Genomic DNA, 20962 nt, shown 5'->3' on the forward strand with positions numbered 1-20962 from the left:
CCCCCCCCCCCCCCCCCCCCTTTATTGTTGGTCTCCCGGTTTAAAGGAAAACCAGAGAGCCCGGGAGTGCTTTTGTGGAAATACATTTTTCGCATTTTTTTCCTCTGCTGAGTGTTGGTAGCGCGCAGTTGGTGCGCGCTTTTGCAAATTCCGGTGAATGGTGGATTTGGCAAACATGGAGTCTGTGGAGAAGGAATGCGGGGCCCTCGGGGGTCTATTCCAGGCGATTGTCAACGACATGAAGGTAAATAAAAGCTTGTTTATTTATAGGTTTCACCGGATCTGTGATCGTGCTTAAACACATGGGAGTCCTCCATGAGAATGATCATTATCATAATGGAGCTGGTGTCTCGGTTTCTAGTACCTGGACACGCACCTCCACTGAGAAACTGATTCTGGTTTGGATTGTATTTAGTACTGAGGCGGAGGGATGGCACCATTATATTGACATTGATGCAGCTGCCCGCGGGGTTGTTGGTGCGAAACCACCGGCCCTCCTCCTCTCCTCCGTCCCTAGAATGTCGGCTGCGCATGCAAACGTCAATGCATCCGTTATCGGACATACTTGACGTGATGCTCACCCCTTGTCCATGCAAAAACAGCAGTGACGCGCTCATAAAACAGTTTCTCAAGGGTTTCTCAATGAGTCTAGAACCCCCCCCCCCCCATGATACCCCATCATGTGGATTGTGTTTGAATAGCCTGCATTAGAGCACTGGGGCTCCTCTTCAAGCTCCGTGTGTCCGATGCCTGAATGAGCCTGGAACTCCTTTCATCTCGATATGTTCATGGAGCAAATTGGCACATCAGAGACCCCAAATGCATCGGCTATGGCTACAGCTTGGACACATTCCGTTACATAGGCCTACACATGTGGAGCTGCTGGCTGGGTATTTACTAAAGATGCATTATCATCATCATCATCACTACCCTCGTCTTGTGTTTCCTCGAGATGCCGTATGAGAAAGGATGCAGACATGACCAATGCCTTTCCAGCCTCGGTGTGTTGTTCTCGCGACGTCTTCCAGTGGTTACTGTGCGTCTCCATGAGAGTGCAGCGTCATTGATTTTCTGTCAGGCTGATCAGGCAGGAACACATGAAGGCGTGAGAAGTCATGCAGCTGTCAGTCACCCAGCCTCCCTGTCTGTCTGTCTGTCTGCCTGCCTGTCTGCCTGCCTGTATGATCTGTCTGTCTGTCTGTCTGTATGATCTGTATGTCTGCCTGTGTGTATGATCTGTCTGTCTGTTTGTCTGTCTGTCTGAATGATCTGCCTGCCTGTCTGACTCTCTGTCTCTGTCTGTATGATCTGTCTGTCTGTCTGTCTGTATGATCTGTCTGTATGATCTGTCTGTATGATCTGTAGGATCTGTCTGTCTGTATGATCTGCCTGCCTGTCTGTCTCTCTGTCTCTGTCTGTATGATCTGTCTGTCTGTATGATCTGTATGATCTGTCTGTCTGTCTGTCTGTCTGTCTGTCTGTCTGTATGATCTGTCTGTCTGTCTGTATGATCTGTATGATCTGCCTGCCTGTCTGCATGTGATCTGTCTGTCTGTCTGTATGATCTGTCTGTATGATCTGTCTGTCTGTCTGTATGATCTGTCTGTCTGTCTGTATGATCTGTCTGTCTGTATGATCTGTCTGTCTGTCTGTATGATCTGTCTGTCTGTATGATCTGTCTGTAGGTCTGTCTGTATGATCTGTCTGTCTGAATGATCTGTCTGTCTGATCTGTCTGTCTGTCTGTATGATCTGTATGTATGATCTGTCTGTCTGTATGATCTGTCTGTCTGTCTGTCTGATCGATCTGTCAGTCAGTCAGTGACTCTGCAGCCTGATGGCTCCAGCGTGGCACTAACAGCATACTGCCAGGCGTTTGTGGTTCAGTACACACCCAGGATAAATGCTCTGGTCCACTCGTGCTGCTCCTGTACGATGCTCTGGATGAAAACGTCAATATGTCTGTCTGTCAGATGCCCATGCAGCTCTGCTGTCAGCCTGTCATCCCCTGTCTTAGTCTCCCTCATTCTGAATATCAAGGATAAGCCTCTTCTCCTTTCAGTGCCTTCTCCATTATGACCCCAGATGGTAGAGGTTAGTTGCCATAAGAAGATATTATTGGCTTTGTGTTGTGCAGTGAGATATGTGTGAGGAGGAGAAAGTGAAACACAAGTATGTTCCTGGAAATCAAGTTTATACACAACACATGATTCATGTTTCAAAGATTGTTTGCAGTAGTAAATATAGAAAAGAAAAATAAAGTCTCATTTCAATTCAGTTCAATTTAATACAGCATTATACTTTACACAAGTGCATGGGGAAATGACTGAATAAATACATAGATCTTTGTGTCGGCAATTGGTAGTTTGCTATAAAGTGTAAAGCAAGAGTTTCTAAAAAGAATGTTTGCTGACATTAAAAAAAAAAATCAATTTAACTTAAAACCAAAGCAAGGGGAATAATCTTTTTGGGTGTAACAACATATTAAAGGTCCCATGACATGGTGCTCTTTGTATGCTTTTCTATAGACCTTAGTGGTCCCTAATACTGTATCTGAAGTCTCTTTTATAAAGACCTTAGTGGTCCCCGAATACTGTATCTGAAATCTCTTTTATATAGACCTTAGTGGTCCCTAATACTGTATCTGAAGTCTCTTTATATAGACCTTAGTGGTCCATAATACTGTATCTGAAGTCTCTTTTATATAGACCTTAGTGGTCCCCTAATACTGTATCTGAAGTCTCTTTTATGTAGACCTTAGTGGTCCCCTAATACTGTATCTGAAGTCTCTTTTATAGAGACCTTAGTGGTCCCCTAATACTGTATCTGAAGTCTCTTTTATAGAGACCTTAGTGGTCTCCTAATATTGACCAACTGCCACTTTGCTTGCTGGAAAGTCATGATGTCTCTTTCTCATGGGGGGGCCAAATTCTCTGGTTGAGCAAAGCAGAGAAAAGGGACGTAACCTTGCCCCTTATGACCTCATAAGGAGAAGATTCCAGCTCGACCCATCTGAGTTTTCATTGTCTCAAAGGCAGAGCAGGATACCCAGGACTCGGTTTATCACCATTTCTAGCCACTGGGGGACCATAGGCAGGCTGGGGGAAAGCATATTAATGTTAAAACCCCTCATAAAGGGAAATTTTTATGCCATGGGACCTTTAAAATGTCTAAATTAAGTCTAAAGGATTGACAGGCTCCATAGCACTCGGGTCAAGCTTATTGTCCAACCATGCACCAACCATGCAGACCATAAATCAAGGCAGTTCCAACTAATGGGAAATCATTATTCTGCCAAATACATCCACTTTGAGATGATAATGTCCATCCTGCTAAATCCATTCAAATTGGTTGCATAGCAACATCAGCACCAACTGTATGACACATCATATGTACTGCTCCTTAGAGTACAGCATGTAGGTGTAAAGTGAGAGGTATGGCAGTACAGTGACATCAGAGGTTTTTTTAGGGCGTTTCTATTGGGACAGGAAGTTAGAACTAGACCTGCACCCTTCGGGGAAAAATATGAATCATAATTATTTAGCTTAGAATTGATATCACGATTCTCTGCCACGATTTTTTTCTCACAAAGTGTAACGTGTATTGCAAACATGTACAACGACAAAACAAAACAAAATGGCAGTACCAAACATAGTTTTCTTTGGCCCATTGCATCACCACAAGCCTAAAACATAGAGGCTTCAATGAAGAGAAGGGAGAGCACTGGAGAGCTTGGGAGTTTAAAAACTGACAGAAGAAAGTAGTAGCGTTGGTGATGTCTTCGGCTCGTAAAATTAAATGAGAATGAAAGTCATAAAAAAAAAAAAAAAAAATCGAGTTATTGAGCAATTCAATCGTGAACAGGGTGAGGGTGAACAGTCTAGATCACGATTTTGATCACCTCATTGGATCAAGGCTCTTTTTTGTATAAAGTGAAAGATTACGATCACAAATCTGTATTTAAAACATAGACATTTAAAAGAATAACACAAAAGATGAGAGCTTAATTTTCCCGCACATTCGTCAACCTATAGTATACTACTCTCTCATTCAACTCACTGGAGAGATACAACAGTGCGTTTGAACATAAAGGGCTGCCAAATCTTTCTTTGTTGTGCGAGTGTGTCGTCTCATACACATCGTATCCTTTCCATTATGTAATGTTAGTCAGGTCCTGAAGCCAGGGGCGTAGCACAAAATTCTGTAGAAAGGCATTTTCTATGGGCCCCTCCCCGCATCCACGGCTATTCATTCTAGTTTTTGGGCCCTCCTCACATGAGGGCCCTGGGTAATCAGTTCCTCTTTTTGTTCCCCAGTCCGACGCCCCGGCCTGCCGCCACATCTTGATTGTGGGAATCGTTGTCCCTTTCCCTTCATGACATTAAAAGTAATGTTTTTGCTGTGATGTGACTACCAATTGTAGTTTTCTTCAAACCACAAACCACACTGGAGCTTCGACCCAAAAAGTAGGTAGTCTACATAGTAAAATGGTTTATTCCATTTAGTTCAGTTATGAACGACACAGAACAAAGTTTTGTGGCTGTGCTTTGGTTGTAAAAATAGTGATATGATATACAATCGGAAGTGTACACAGGGTGTTATCATCGAATATAGACCGGGTGCTTTAGCCCTGCCACTACCTGCCTGGCATGTTGAACGCGTCTACAGTGCGTTGCGTCACAACTGGTGGACTCACAAGCAACGCAGACGCGTATGGTGGACCCTAGGGGTAGGAAAGAAATTGTTGTCAGACTGTATTTCAAAGAAAGCAGCTGACGCTTTCCCAGAATTAGCATAGTCATGACAAGGCCTTTTTTTTTAAAATATGTCTGCTCATTTTAAACATATTCACACATTAGAGATAACATTAGAGATCAATAAATACATATGTGTGTGTACATCTACATATACACCCAACACAAACACACACTGCATAATAAAATTGGGTAATCAATGTTCAAGGAATACCACTTTAAAGGCATCTCCCTGCTTCTGCCTGTCTTACATTGTTTGTTTTTTAAAATCTATTATTCATTTGGTTGCTAATGGTTCTCTTGTTTGTGCTATTCAGCTCACTCCGATATATATGGGTCACTACAACCTGGGAACAGAAACACCACTGCCTGGTCTAAATTCCTGAACTCCAAGGAGGCTTTGAATGAACATCAGTGAAGGGATGTGAGGACGCGAGCGTTGAGTCATCGGCCCTCAAACTTATTTTGACTCAACAGGAAACAATGTAGCTTTAATCAGTGTTTATAGCACAACAAAGAAGAAGCCATCCGTCAGATGGAGCCAATGGATCAGTAGTTTTTCTTCATTGGTTCTTGGAAACAGGCTGCGTATGACAGCCTTGGTTATTAAGTGGATGCAAGTCTTAGGCAATGACACATTAAAGTGCGCGGTTTATGCCCCAAATGTCCCACATGATTCATCTTCAAATGCAATAAGTACACTCAAAAGGCCAAAGGAATGCTTGACATGTGGAATTGATTGGTTGATGTATACCAATGACCAATTTATGGTGTGACTGTTTAAATACCTACAAAACAGACAAATCAAATATTCAAACTGTTTTTAAACTGCAGTACATAATCTGAGTTTCAACAAGCTAAACGTCAATGTAAATGAAGGGCAAATTAGCATCAATGTTGTAATTTAGTAGTAAGCTAGGAATTGTCATACTTTGGAAACAAAGTAAGTACAGTTAAATCAAGTGATTAGCTGTGGAGTCAGTTGACAGAAGATGCATCTGCAACTATTTTAATAATTAGTTGGCTTCTCTTGTTCCAGCGGTTCACATGGGATCATTTGCTGCTGTTATTTGTCATGTATGACAGTTAACTAAATATTTGGTCAGACAAAACAGATTTCAAGAAGTCATTTTTGGATTTGTGAAATTGTAATCCACATGATGTACCATCTTATTATACTTTTGAGACATTCTAAATAAATTTGGAGATTCATTGATAATGCAAATAGTTATCAAGTTTCTGCCCTACAAGTTCATCAAATGGCTGCACAGTTGCTTGTATTATCTTGTGTTTTATTAGATTACTTTTGACACATCCTCTTAGCAAGGGGTTAAGTCAGCCTCCACGAAGCGGAGCTCCCATGGTGCCATTTTGATGCTACCTAGGCCTCACCCGCCGTTAGAAAACCATTGACTCCCATTCATTTTGACGTAACTTTTACAACGAATAACTTTACATGTAAGGCGTTTGAAGACTCTATTTGTCCATTGTTTATTTCTAAAGAAACACCACAATGTCTAAAAGGCTCCGTTACCTTGTATCTCATGTTGTGGTCTCAAGACGTTTTAGATGATTATGTCATAACCAAGCAACTTACTGTCGCATGGTAGAGAAATTACCGAGCAGTACAGGATAAGCTCACAGACAGTTTCAACTTACATTAGCTTTTTAGGTTTAATTATTAACGTTAACTAGCATTTTAGTTAGCAATAATTAGCCTGTGCCTATGTTGTCTCCTCATACACATTCAAATGTTTAAGTTCTCAGTCTCTGCGAGAATCTGAATGACTGAGATTTCTCTTAGCACAGCTTCTAGAAGACTTACAACTTTCAGACAGGTTGCTCAGTTGGAGGCTGTGCAGTAACACTCTGGCTTCTAATAGACGTCACTGGTCTCCATTGAAATCAACAAGGTCACATAGTCAATTATCAAAACCCTTTTTGCACTGTTGGGGGGATCCAGCGTTAACAAGCTAGTGCAAAATCCTGGCAGCATTTATAACTCAATGAAACCATGGCTGGAGTTGTACCTTTGCCTTGAGCCTTTGCTTACTACTAGTCCTGAGACTGTACTTGGTGGTTAAGGTGTCATGTCATGGTCATGTTCAGAACCAGGGCCAAGCTAAATGCTGCTGTCTGCCAATGTCAGCAGAGAACATTTATGCTGTTTCGAAAGCACTTTTTCTTCCTCTTTCCTCTTTCCCCATCAGCTTCTTCCTCCTCCTCCCAGGGTCTTCCCTTCCTCTTTCTCTCCTCAGCAGATCCTTCACCCAAAGCTATCAGTCACTCTTCTCTGTCTGCTTCATGTGATAGACCTGAGAACTGTAAATGAATCATTGTGAACAATGGGAGCCGCCAAGAAGCTCATGATGAGTAAACATTAGTCATAAGGTCATGGCATGAACGGTGGGGGCGGGGTCAGGCTTTTAGAGTTGTTCCCCCGAGACTCTAGAACAAGTAAACCCCTGATATTCGCACTTCGCACATTACAGATTTAGTTCTTTTTAGGTCCAAACTCAAAACAAATCTGTTAAGTCTGGCTTTTAATACATAGCAGTCATGTGACAATTTTATTCTATTGTTTCTTTTGTTACTTTTTCTGATTTCATTTCATTCTTTCTATTGTATGATGTGTGTTTTTACTCTCGGCTTCTGATGTGAAGCACTTTGGATACCTGCCAGTTGCTGTAAAGTGCTATATAAATACATTTTGATTGGTTGATTGATTGCTAAGGTAATTGTTGCAGTTAAGTGGTTGTGATTGTTCCATTTGGGTTTAAAGATTCTGGTGTTTTTAAGTTATTTTAAGGGCATTTTTACACAATCCCGTCTACAAACCAATCAATTATAAGTATCTGGAGACGCAGCTCACATATGTGATGACCGGTGGACGTAGTTTTGCCACCTATAGATCTTGCATAACTGCAGTGTTAAACCAGAATATACCGGATCAAATGTATACAATGTAACAAAAACATGAACCTTGGTTCTTACTTTTAGACGTGAAAATGCCCTATATATACTCACAGTATCAAACCTTCCCATTTGCTCAGACAGTTTTTTAAGTGTGTGTGTGCATCATGTTGTTGTCTGCCAATGTGTATCCCTGGAGGCTCGCAACCCTCGCAACTTTCTAGTGAATTACACACACACACACACACACACACACACACACACACGTCACACAGGGGTAATATGATGAGACGCAGAGATCATGTTCACGGTCAGCTGGCTATGTGGACCAGTAGTTACTGGGTATACTGTACATGGAATATTTTGTTGACAGTTGCAGTAGGATGGAATGACGAAGAATATGATATCCTGCTAGGTTAAGAACCATAATAGAAAGGTTTTTTTAAAAAGGCCTTTTTCACCCTGTTACTCACATCTGGATTTTTTTTAGCTCATGCATTTGTGCTTAGTCTAAAAATGCTAATCACATTAAATATACCACGCTTAATTCCATGTTTGTGTTAGGTGTTAACGTTTTAAGCAATTAGAAGTAAACATTTTAAAATTTCCATATATCGAACTTCCAGCCCATCCTCACCCAGAAACGATCGTATAGGTCGGTTGTACAAGCAGCTCATATTGACCCACAATTAGATTTTTTGTTAGAGAGAAATCCTAAATCCTGATGCCTTCAGAGTTGGACGAAATTAAGTAATTTATGTTTATGTTAGCACAACAACATGTAGAAAACAACACTCAATCACTGTATGGTGCATTGGAAGCCTTCATTTAGAAACGGATTTTGAAATGTTGAATTCCCATTGGTACTTGGGTTCAGTGGCCACAATGTCTGAGGCCTGTCTGGCCTGCCTCCTCATTAAAGGGTTAGCTGGAAAAGCAACAACACCAACAAACCAAGAGAAGTGGAAGTAAACTGGTCAGTATTCTCACAGAGACGGCCCATTGTTGTGTCCAGCCTTTTAAAAACCGGTGACAATTATGTCCTATGACTCTGGGCCATGCTGCAGAACTGAAGATGCTCTGTGGAAGCATATCATTAGTCCAATCTGTGTGTCTGTGTGGTCCAGGGGACTTCCCAACACGGCATTGTCGTAAATCAGGCCTGGGTTGCATATCAATGGATAGAAGGAGGAAAAAGAGAGAGACTGCTCTCTCAACGCTGTTGCTGTATGTTAATGCAGCCTTAGTTCCATTAGCCTTTTTCACAGCAGACATTTTGAATTGTCATGATAGGAAGAGAACAGGTGTCGCTAATAGAGCCTGACCAATTTATTGGCGGGCCGATGTTAGGCATTTCCCGATCTTTAAAAAAAAAAATCATTCATTCATTCATTCATAAAAATGCACGGTCAACCATGTTATAATTGCTGGCATTGCATAGTCTGTCCACCAAAAGACGCTCTACAACGCCCAAGTTGGCAACACTGATTATTTTTGTCGTTGTTATTGTGTTTATGTTCAAAGGACTTTAAGTTTCATATCTTAAGTTTGTATTGTTATACATTTTATTTATCAGAACTTTAATACATGTTGATTTGTTTGTTTAAAAAATATATATCGGCCGATTTATTGGCATATCAGATTTGTAAATACCAAATATTTGTATCGGTATCGGCCTTAAAAGTCCTTCATTGGTCGGGCTATAGTTGCTAATAACATTGACCATGATTGCGTTCTATTCAAGTGTCCCAATACAACAAGTTCTCATTCCAAACATGTAAAATACTGACACTGGGTCAGTGGCTCTCAACATCTTATGGCGACGCAAACATCACCCTTTAGCATCTGTTAGAGGATAGATAATTAAGAGTGACGACTGTAGTGAGTAGTATGAAAGTCTAAAAGTCTGCATAAGGGTTTGGTTGGGTGGTGTATGGGTCCAACAACACAAGACCTTTCACCCAGGAGACCGGGGTTCATGTCCCGTTCTTGTCCCGCGTCTCACTGAAACGTACACTTCCTAACCCCCACCCACCATCTTTTCCTAAACCTTGTACTGCATGTCAGTTAAACCCAGAGCGTCAAACAGCAAAGCTAAAAGTCTTGACCAAGTGTGTCTAAATTTACTGCCAAAAGCTAGATGCTAAAGGAGAATTTTTGCCTTAGAAACAAACGCCAAAGGGGTCTGAGATTGAAAATGTCTTGCCAAGTAAGCCACAAAAGGGTACAGTGTTTCTACTAGCCTCACTGCTTTGGGGCAGGGTGAGGGCCCATTCTATCACTTAAATAATTTAAAGCAACCTTGGAATATTTTCTTAAAATATACAGTAAATCGGCTGATAAAGCGGCATATCACATTTTTAAGTAACCAAATATTCGTTTTGGTATCGGCCTTTATTGGTCGGGCTCTAGAGAGGATATTAATGATTGCTTGAATTTTTAACTTTCCATTCTGCAGAATGAACATTTCACTGGTGTGACAGTGAACCCAACACCAGAAACCAAAGCAGCAAAATAGAATTCAGACGTCATTCATTTTTTATTGTGACATGTTAAACTGTCTTCCATGCAAACCATGGCTCTTTTGTAGAGCAGTAACATTCCTTTAGCTAAGCAGGGCTATATAAACCTTATTGCTATGTGATATGTCTACAACAGTTTACAACGGTCGACTGCACAAATTTGATTGCACAATTTAACCAAAAGTTTACTTAATGCAAACACAACAACATCCACTGGAATGAATTGATTTTGGTCAGACTTTCCACTACTATGAATGCTGCAGTTTTGGGATATTTCCACTTTGACATCCTCAAGAATTTCTTTAGGAAATACATTTTGAAGGCAAACAGTATTGAAGAAGACATAAGACAAGGTCAAGAAGGAATCTACTTTGTAGAGGAGTTTATCTATTTTAAAAGTGACACAATGAAAAGTGATTTGATGGCAGGTTTGGTGTGTCTTGCAGCTTAGGGGAAATTACCTCATTAAAATGCATGGTTGTGCTGAAGTGATTCAGATGGCATTAAAAGGTTTTCTCTTTGCAAAAACAACCATGTTAAAACATTCAGTTGAGTGTCATGAGTAAAAGGTGGCATCTGAATCCCAGGAGCATCTCCCTCGTTAGAACTCGTTAAAATCTCTGCAGTTGTTAGGCCCCGGGGCTCGTTAGGGCCGCTGGAGATGAATGGCGAGGTCTGGCCACGGGAGGCGTGGAGGCTGCTGGTAGCCAGCCAAGACAGCCTCTCTCACTGAACCCTTTGTCAGGCCTGTCAAAGCCTTCTCATCACACTCAGCTGTTCACTGTAAGACCCCCTGATCATTATGAACAGGCCAGAGACACAGAATAACAATGAATGTAGCAAATCCATATTCTCTTGTTCATTTCAAAAAGAAATCAACAGAAAGTTCTCTTCATGCTCTATATATCTCTTATTAATGTTGAAGAAATCTGTTTGATTTGACTCTGTATGTGCATTACGTGTGTGTGTGTTGGGGGGGGGGGCTTGGATGACTGTGGTATCAGACTTCAGACTGAGCGAGAGCTATAATGTTAGTATATAGAATGCAATGATTGTTTCATCCTTAATGAACCAAAGCCAATAGAATGGTACCCCTGGAGAGAAATTCAGAGTAGAAAAATTACAATGCACCATCTGCATTCATCCATAAAGAATCTCCGCTCCCCCCCTCCATCAGCACTGACAGCCCCTTCAGCTCACAACATACTGTAGTGTTGTGCAGCCCTGCTGTGCTTCCTGTCATGTGTTTATCTACAGTAGCTCTACATTAAAACATCCTCCGTAATACTGCACAGTGGCCAAGGGCAACCCAACAAAATGTCGACACTATTCATCAGTTGGTTTTTATGACAGACCGCAAAAAGATATGTTTGTGAATTGTTGGGTTTCTGTAAATAACATAGGGTTAGGGTTTCATTCTACATTCATAACCTCTAACGCTGCCTTATTGTTTTTTTGGGGCACTTGGGGGTAGAGGAACAAGCTCAAAATAAAACATTGACACACTATCTTCTAATAAACACCTTATGGCTATCGTAGTTCCTCATTCAGCAGATACAATGCCTGTTTCTAGCCAGAAGATGAATGTAAATCCAATATTCACTGTCCTTTTTTGCTCCGTTTTGATCTCCACGTAGCAGCCTAATTTAAATAACTGAAAGAGGTGAGCCAAAACAGTTAAGTTGCAAGCCACAAACGAAAGGCTGAAAGAAGAAAGGTTGACAGTTGTCCATGTTAATCCCTGCGATTGACCACATACCCATACATACACATTTGATCCATTGGTTATCTAAATATTAGTTATATAAGATCAGCTTCAGTGTACATCTTTATCTTTCCTTTTTCTCCAAAACACAGACTTATTCTTGAGGTCAACATTAACAGTAACTCTTCTAAAGCCACATTGTTACAACCATTACTAAATTAGGCTCAGATAATGCTGCACTTCCTCCTCTGTCTTTAATTTCAACCAAATCTGCTCAGTGTTTTTAGGACACAATCATTCTCATCACTTTCATCAGGCTTATCCATCAAAGTCAAGGTCCTCTGCTCCTTATCTCTCCATACATATCTCTCTGAGTGCTGAGGGTCACAGGAACAGTCGCCGTCACTTACATTAAGCGGTCTGACAACGCACCATCAGCATGCATCATCCCTTTCACACGATTGGAGCGGTGTAGACGAAAATGACTTTTAGCCAAACATAGGAGAGGAAAGAAATAGCTAAGTGACATCTTCATACCTATAAAAGCCTGGATGATTGACTGCTGCTTGTGAACATACTGTCCAATTACAGGTAATGTATTTGGCCCGCCTTGGTATTGTCTTTTATCAGTGCGCTGCCTGTCCTGTGTGTAAATCTCTCTCTACATTACCTGATTCAGGACTGAACAGTTCCATTTAGGTATAAAACAAAGTGTTGGCCTGAAAGCTTCATAGAGCTGAAAGGGGAACGCCACATCAGAATCAGTTTCCGGATTTGCCGGCAAGTTGTACAAGCTTAAGCCGGTGTGCTTTCATGCAAAGGTTTGCATGAAAAGCATATCCTCATGACATGGTCTAGCCAATTAAATAGCCTAACGTCAGGCTACATCAGTACCCTGTGCTGACAAAGGAGTCACGTCAGTGATAAGCAGTGTTGGGCAGTAAGGCGCTACAGAGACATTACTAGTTTAACTGCAGTTCACAGTGTTGCTGTTCTGAATCATATAGTTTTTTTAGTAGCGGTAGCGTCCACGCAAGTGACATTTCCTCAAGCAGCGGAGCGTTCTGCAGCGGGATTAAATAAAGCTGCTGAGTATCATTGATGCCACCGCCATTAACGGACGTAAACGTGGTGTACATGGATGCACAAACAATAGCTTTGTGACTACGTTTGCCATGTTGCTGTAGCTTGGTACATTTCTTTGGCAGGTAAAGTCAGCTTTACTGTGTCGAAGCTTCATTTAATATAAAGTAACTGGGAGCTTAGCTCACTACACTTTCAGGTAATAAGCAACATTAATGGTTTTGCTATTGTCCATCCATCCATCCATCCATCTTCTATCAGTCTTTGTCCGCTTATCGGGTCGCGGGGGCAGCAGCTCCAGCAGTCGACCATAAACTTAATTTTCCCAAGACACATCAACCAGCTCCGACTGGGGGATCCTGAGGCGTTCGCAGACCAGGTTGGAGATATAATCCCTCTACCTAGTCCTGGGTCTTCCCCGAGGCCTCCTCCCAGCTGGACGTGCCTGGAAAAACTCCCTAGGGAGGCGCCCAGGAGTCATCCTTACCAGATGCCCAAACCACCTCAACTGGCTCCTTTCAACGTGAAGGAGCAGCGGCTCTACTCCGAGCTCCTCTCAGATGACTGAACGTCTCACCATATCTCTAAGGGATACCCAACACCCCTCCTGAGGAAACCCATTTTGGCCACTTGTACTCTTGATCTCGTTCTTTCCGTCATAACCACGATGACTGACAGACTAAACACAATTTATTGTTGACTCCGAGCTGAGACCGGTGTCATAAAGGGTATCAAATTTGACTAGCAGTGTGAGGCAAGAACTACGCATGTTGTGTTTGTTTGTTAGAACGGTTTTGTGCTTTTTGGGGTGACAAGACAAGACATGACAAAACTGAAAGTGTGCACATGTCACTGAAAGAGACAAGGCAACGTGTAAACACTGCAGGATAAAAGTTACACCGCCAACTTTCCAACTGGTAGACGACCACTCTTCCACCCAATGGTAAAATATGGTATACTGGTCCGGTCAGTTGTTGGACGTAATATCAAACTGGTTTTTACACTGACCAAACTCGAACAATTAGCACTACTCAGGCTGTAAAAACTGTAATGTATCTTGCATAATATATAATGCTCTCTACGTCTCTGCAGAAGCTTTCTAAAGTCTGTGTTGCAATTGAATGCATGAATAATTGAGGATAATGATAATCCCGGTTTACAAGGATTTACGGCACTGCACGATGTGTTCCACGCTTCTGGTTGTAGGTGTAGCGGTCTGTCGTTAGCCTCCACCGGTAAGCTAATGGAAGATGGCTACAATTACGAGCGTGGAACAGATTGTGCAGTGTTGTAAGTCCTCGAAACGGTTTTATTATCAGCCGGATCGTGCAGATCATGGACCGACAGATGGGTCAAAACCCAAGTGGTTGTAGCTGTGTCTGAAAAAATGCTAGTACCATCCTCCTCATCTTGTACTTTCATTCCTGCTGTGAAACAGTAGCATGATACGTAGCTACAGATTAAGTTTGTACATTCATGGCTACCCAGAATGCCATGTCACATGACATTCATGAGTACTGTTTAGTCCATAACATCATGCAGACATCCCAGTAGACAGATGTTTCACTGATAGGGCATCTATGATCTCTGGCCTTGCTGTGCAGAGACACAACACACAGATGGTTTTCTTCCCCCCCTCATCACTAAATTTAGATTGGAATTAGCTGCTGCACTTCACTAATTATGCAGCAAGGCTGCCTCTGTCTCCTCATCTGCATGCTGATCCTTTTCCTTTGAAACTAAGTGCCAGCCGACGTGATGATGAAGCGTTTTACTCAGCATGGTGGAGGAAATCTTGACGCTACTTATACGCTATATTACATAATGCATGTTGCTTTTTTCAAGTAAGATATAGTTATAATCTAATGTCAAATACGTTACAATTTCTCCCCTGTTAGTTCTTCTTTAGCTATGTTTTTAATCCAGCTCTATGGTTATGGCATAGTTAAAGTTAAGAAGTGAAACTACTATGGGGAGTTAAATGACATATAGCAGTCATGGTCAGAAGAATCATACTCTATATCGACGACGTTGTCATTTCATTGTTCATTCAATGCCGTCCGATATCACTCATGTTGGCCGGATGTTTGTCACCTTCCACTTTCTCTGTGACTATGGTTACCTGGTCCTCAGATCTCTGCAGGGTAAATCCAGACAGCTAGCTAGACTGTCTGTCCAATCAGAGTTTTCTTTTGTTCAATTAAAACAACCTTTACTTACACATAATCCACCTTTCCGAGGCTATTTTGCAAGGGCTCAGTCCGTCCCAAGAGTATTGTTGGATTGACTAGCCAGACCCTCCTCCACAGCGCTGTGGGGAAAGGTCTGGTAATGCGAGATTAGAAGAAACAAGACTGTCCTCCCTAGAAAATCTCCTTTTGTTTAATCAGCAGTTACGAGTGATATTTACGTATGTTGTGAAAGCTGAAAGTAAGGTTAGGGTGGTAGATGGGTCAAGAACAAACTTTACTGAACAAACACAACTACATCATGTTCTGTGTCACTTGCGTAATCAGAAGGAAAGTCATGGAACAAATGTCCATGATTTTAACCAGAGCCACAATCTTTATTCTAAATGTAACCAAGTTACATTTAGAAAAATGATGTAACCAAGTAGAGGCAAACCTAACCAAACTGTGAATGTTTGAAAACGTTAAATAATGTATAGATCTGCAATCGTTAAATTCTCTGGTGTACGTATGGAAAGTATGGAAAACGATCCTGTGGCTCATATTTCCTGCCAGCGCTAGGGGCGAATATTATTTATTTAGCGTATCGAATGGTTTGGAGGAGTTGGAAGAAACCAGTGTTGACCGTTGGTAGGATACAGAGATGGGCCAACTCTGCTAAAATCCTTATCAAGTAATACTTGATAATACTATTTTCTTGAAAAAAAAGAAGAAATAAATAGGTGTTATCTCGCAGAAAATTTCACATATTTGACGACTCTGGCAATTCATGTTGTCACTATCTGTGAACTGGATTGATCAAGAGATAAGCTCATCATCCACAGTTAAACAGTTTCCTGTGGGAAACTCTGCAAGTCCCATGTTTTGTTCACCCATCATCTAACCCAACAACCTTCCCTTTAAGGTTTAACCCTTGTGTTGTCTTCCCGTCAAAGTTGAAAATCAACACTTTTGTTGATGCTTTTTAATCAATGTTTGTAGCTTTTTCTTAAGTTTTTGTCCTTTTTTTGAACACTTGTGATGCTTTTTTTCAATGTTTGTCACTTTTTTTTACGTTTTCAACACTATGTAACACTAACTTATGAACTTTAGTGTTATTTATACCTGCCGAAGAGCGTTGTGTGGATGTGTCATGTTAGTTTGGGGGAATTAAAAACAACACTGACGGGTCAATTTGACCCGAGGACAATATGAGGGTTAATAACGCTGTTAGTTTAAGCTTCTTTTCCCTTAAATGTTGATTTATAGTAGTCTATTCATGCATCAGAATATCTAAACAAATGTATATGGTGCATGATGATGCATATGCAAACAGATCAGCGCAAGAGAATAGAGACTAATATACCCAAGGAGAGGAGGGTGGTAATGAGGGACAGGTGACGTGAGGGCTGACGAGGAACAGGTGAAACACGTCAGGCAATCCCAAAGGCGGGAAAACACACAAGGCAGGAAGTCAAGCAAGACACTGACACAGATAATTAGCTTTTCAAAATAAAGGAAACCCCAGGATCATGATGACCAAGAGTCAAAAAATGTGCATTGTCTGGAAGACCTGTGGGGAGGAATTCATTATTTAGATAAGAAGTTGGAAAAAGTCAGATATAGTGGATGCAGAGTGTAAATGTATACAGGCCCAGTTTAACATGTCACTATTTAATTTATTTTTGGTATTTTAAAGGATGGCCATAAGCTCAGTTATGGAATCTGAATCAATATGCAGCAATGTGCAGCAGACAAAAGATGGCATCATTCTTTCTTGGATACATAAATATAGATAATATAGTATTTTTCTTCATGGGATATACATCAATCACCAACTTTGATAAAAAATGATTTTGATCCTCTTTATTAAAACTCCCAGCCAGTCTATTATGCATGTGAAGCACTGTGAAATTAGCCCCTTTTGTTTGGTTCTTGAATTTCTCTTTTAACGTGTGAATTGGCTCGATTATACAGCAAAGAAATTCAGCTAATCCTCACGTCCCTCTCTGCCTGCCTCCATCCGTCCTCTCTCTCCCTCCACCCGTCCTCTCTCTCCCTCTGCCTTCATTGCTGGATTTCCTCTGTTTTCTGTCTTGCTGTGGGGGAAACAAAGGGAACAAAAGAGCGAGAGGAGACAGTAAGCTTCTCATCCTCTGTAGTGAGTGGTGGAGTGGAGCTCTCAATGGAGTGCTGGGCAGACTGGGTGGACTGGTGGTGCTCTGAGAACTAGGCCAGAGGACTGTTGACAGCACCCCAGAGTCCTGAGTCAAGATCAGATGAAACAGAGGATTACTGGAAGATAGATTGTAAGGGGAAAAGGGGCAAAAACAGTCAATGTATTATTTAGTCTCAGGAATGAGGGATACTTATTGAAGGGATAGAAGATGGAGGGGTCCATGTGGGATTTAACCCTTGTGTTGTCCTTGGGTCAAATTGACCCGATTCAAAGTGTTTTATATCAGAAATATGGATTTCTTTCAACCAAATTGCCAAAAAATAACATGGATGATTCCATACAACATTCTTTAGATACTATTAATGATTACTTTCATTGAATTTTTGGGGTGTTTTATTTAATCTCATAGCATCTGAATTCTTTTGTTTATGGTTTCACAACCGTATCTGGACTAAACTTTGACATCTACCCATCTGTGATCCACTCAACATCCTCTGATCTTAACTATTAGTCAAAATAATTCATAATGGCTGCCTTTTTAACTAAAAACTAATGTAAAATGTAATATAAATGAGGTTTTTTGACCATGAATTCCAAGAATAAGTGTAAAACCTATTATTAAACCAGCTCAGGTTTTTAATAAAAAAGCACCAAAAGCATGGAAAAAGTGACAAATAAAACAGAAAAAGCAACAAAAACATTGGAAAAGCAAAAAAAAAAGTTCATTATCAATTTTGACCTGGAAGGACAAGTTCATGGTTAACGGGAATACAACATGAGGGCTAAGGAAGGGATCAAATGGAGGCATAGTTTACATACTTAATGTTTGGATACACACACAAAAAAAGAAGTTCAAACCCAATTGATACAATTAACCCTTGTGTCGTCTATCCTTTTGTTGACGCTTTTTATCAATGTTTTGATGAAAATTTGATACTTTTTCTTACGTTTTTTTGTACAATCTTTCAACACTTTTGGCGCTTTTTGTTACTTTTTTTGACGTTTTCAACATTACATAACACTAACTTTAGTTTACAGTTAATTTTGAAATGCATGGTCAATAAACCTAATTTATAGGAAATTATACCTATTGCTTGAATTAGAAAAGCAGACATTAGTAATTATTTAGACTAATATTGAAGGAATGGATGTTGATGGATAATTACAGACTGGAATATGTCAACTTTTACTCAATACTATTTCAAAAACACTTCAATTTGTTTTTTTATTAAAATTAATGAAAGTAGAGATTTAACGTCATTATTAGCACGACATGGATGTGAATGGGACCAAGTCGTCTGCCCCATTAAGATGGTTCTTACTATATATGCCTGGAACACTGACACAGATCAATCTTTTCATATGCAGATATGTATCGTGTGGAAAATCTATGGGCAGATTGGCAAAACACAAACCCAAGTGCTTTTTTTCTAGACCCTGCTAAGTCATGTTGTGACTAGGTCATACATCTGTAAATAATTGGAGTACAACGCAAGCAAGACAGTCAAAGGGCTCAATTGCTGACTGCCAGGGATCATCAGTGGGGGGTCAGAGCTCTTAAACCTTATTTAACACTACTAAGGGTGGAGAGAGGTAGTGATGGCGGAACAAAACAGTAATGGTGGGGTAGAAGAAGGATGGTGGCGAGGAAATAAAAAATCTAACAATCAAAGATAGTGGGACTGGAACTGGAAGGAAGGAACGCAGGAGGAAGAAAAAAAACGTTTATGGGGTTAGAACTCGAGTTACAGCCAGACCAAAAGTGTCAATGCTGCCAAGTGCTTCCCATGTCTTGCCTTTATTGCTGTTGAAGTTTTAGGTGTATGAGTCAAATACAAGCTCAAATATCTTAAATAAGCTCAAATATCTGAAACGTTATTGTTTCATTCAGTGCGGCTTCCTCCAGAGAGACAGATAGAGATGAAGTAGTGGAAGGAAGGGCGGAAAAGGTGAAGTGTGCAAAGCTGTAAATCTTTATAACTATGAACGTTGAACAAAAACATGGAGATTGTGTCTGCATCTGTTTGTATGTGTGTGTGTGTGTGTGTGTGTGTGTGTGCGCACTAAGTTTTTTGGTGACACAGGAAGTGGTGATGTAATAATGTCCAATCCAAAAGCTTTTTCTCACACTCACTGTCTCCTGCTCTTTCTCTCACACACTGATGTATTTGCCCCTCGGCCACCGTGACATTCCCAGTCCTACAATCATGAGAGCACAGTGGTTATGGTTGCGGCCTTTGAGCTTTCTGGTGGAGACACACTCACACACACTCTCACACGCACATTTATAGAGTGAGGAGTTTGCAGGCTGAGAGCTTTCTAACCTTAAATGCAATTTCCAAAGCAGATCTTTGACGTGGGACAAACAGACAACTTTCTGTAAGGTTATTCCCCAATCTCACCACACACAGACCTTTAAAGTTCCATCAAAGGGGTACTGAAAGGAGAAGTACCACATCACACCTAACACCTGATAAACTGTCATGAAACACTAGAGGTGAACTTTAACACAACTTTTTAGTTGCTAAACTGGGAACTGGTTCTCTCTTTGGCACACACACACACACACACACACACAGTCAGAGAGTCTGTACATTTGTTATTTTCATTGGCTGTTTGAGGTGAATAAATACAGACTGCACAGATGGTGATAACCCAAGTTGAAAATTGTGTCTAAGCACATCTTCAGGCCTGTGGTGAATGTTCTTTGTTAATGATGGCTAATACATACATTTAAAAAAAATGTACCATTTCCTTGGCAGCAGTACTGAGAGCAAGGTCTGGTTGAACTCTTGGTGTTATAGTTGTTTGACTAGTTACGGCTAAAGCGTAGGGGTTGTGGAAAAAAATCAATACAGCATAATATCGCAGTGTTTTCAATGGCAATACTGTATCGATACACAGGCACCAAGTATGGATCTATTATTATAATAGTGTTGGCCATTTTGTCTGCTGGACAATCCCATTCTGCAGCAATAAAATTGAAGTGATATGAACAAACAGAGAAATGTTTCCTTTTAGATGAATAGATGTTGACAAAGTTTCCTTTTGAAATTGGGAAAAATTAGAAGTTAGAAAAATTATAAATAATATAAATTGCAATATTTTGCAGTTTATTGCAACTTGTTTAAAATCGCAATAATGTTGTATCGTGATATCGTATCGGGATGCGTCTGGTGATTCCCCCCCCCCCCCCCCCCCCTACTAAAGGCCCGACTTTCATGAAATTTAGTGTGCCAAGGAAGAAACCATTACATTTTGGAGGGGATCCGAATTATTTTTCACTTTAACTTTTAACTTTTTCTTGCTAGATAGACTATTGAGTATAATTGCTGTGGGATCCTTTTAATATGCATTGCTAACATGCACACAAAACATACAGTATGTAAATTAGATATTATTAACATATACACAGTACAACATACATTTACCTTATAGGACACCCTGCAACGACGTGAGTGAGTTTAGCAGGTGAATGTTACAGTAACTTGGGGTTGGGGTTAGGGTTGAAATGGTTCAGGTAGTCATCCATTAGAGTACAGTATCTCGCAGTAGCACACACACACAGTGTGTGTCTGTGTGTGTGTGTGGGGGGAGGGGGGGGCTGCATGTAAAGGAACAGGAAGCTATAACACACAG

At 40.8% G+C, this 20962-nt stretch overlaps 1 protein-coding gene across 8 annotated transcripts in view; it reads left to right on the plus strand.

Moving 5' to 3' along the window:
• mtss1lb (MTSS I-BAR domain containing 2b) overlaps window positions 1-20962 on the plus strand; it is a 75799-nt gene that overhangs the window by 412 nt on the left and 54425 nt on the right. For all 8 annotated transcript variants that reach the window (XM_034867456.1, XM_034867488.1, XM_034867472.1 and 5 more), the window contains exon 1: window positions 1-244. This exon is cut by the window's left edge and continues 412 nt beyond it. In XM_034867456.1, the coding sequence (XP_034723347.1) occupies window positions 158-244 (87 nt within the window). In that variant the 5' untranslated portion in view covers window positions 1-157. The remainder of the gene's footprint in view (window positions 245-20962) is intronic.

The sequence above is a fragment of the Etheostoma cragini genome, chromosome 1 (assembly GCF_013103735.1).
Source record: "Etheostoma cragini isolate CJK2018 chromosome 1, CSU_Ecrag_1.0, whole genome shotgun sequence".
Classification (NCBI taxonomy): domain Eukaryota; kingdom Metazoa; phylum Chordata; class Actinopteri; order Perciformes; family Percidae; genus Etheostoma; species Etheostoma cragini.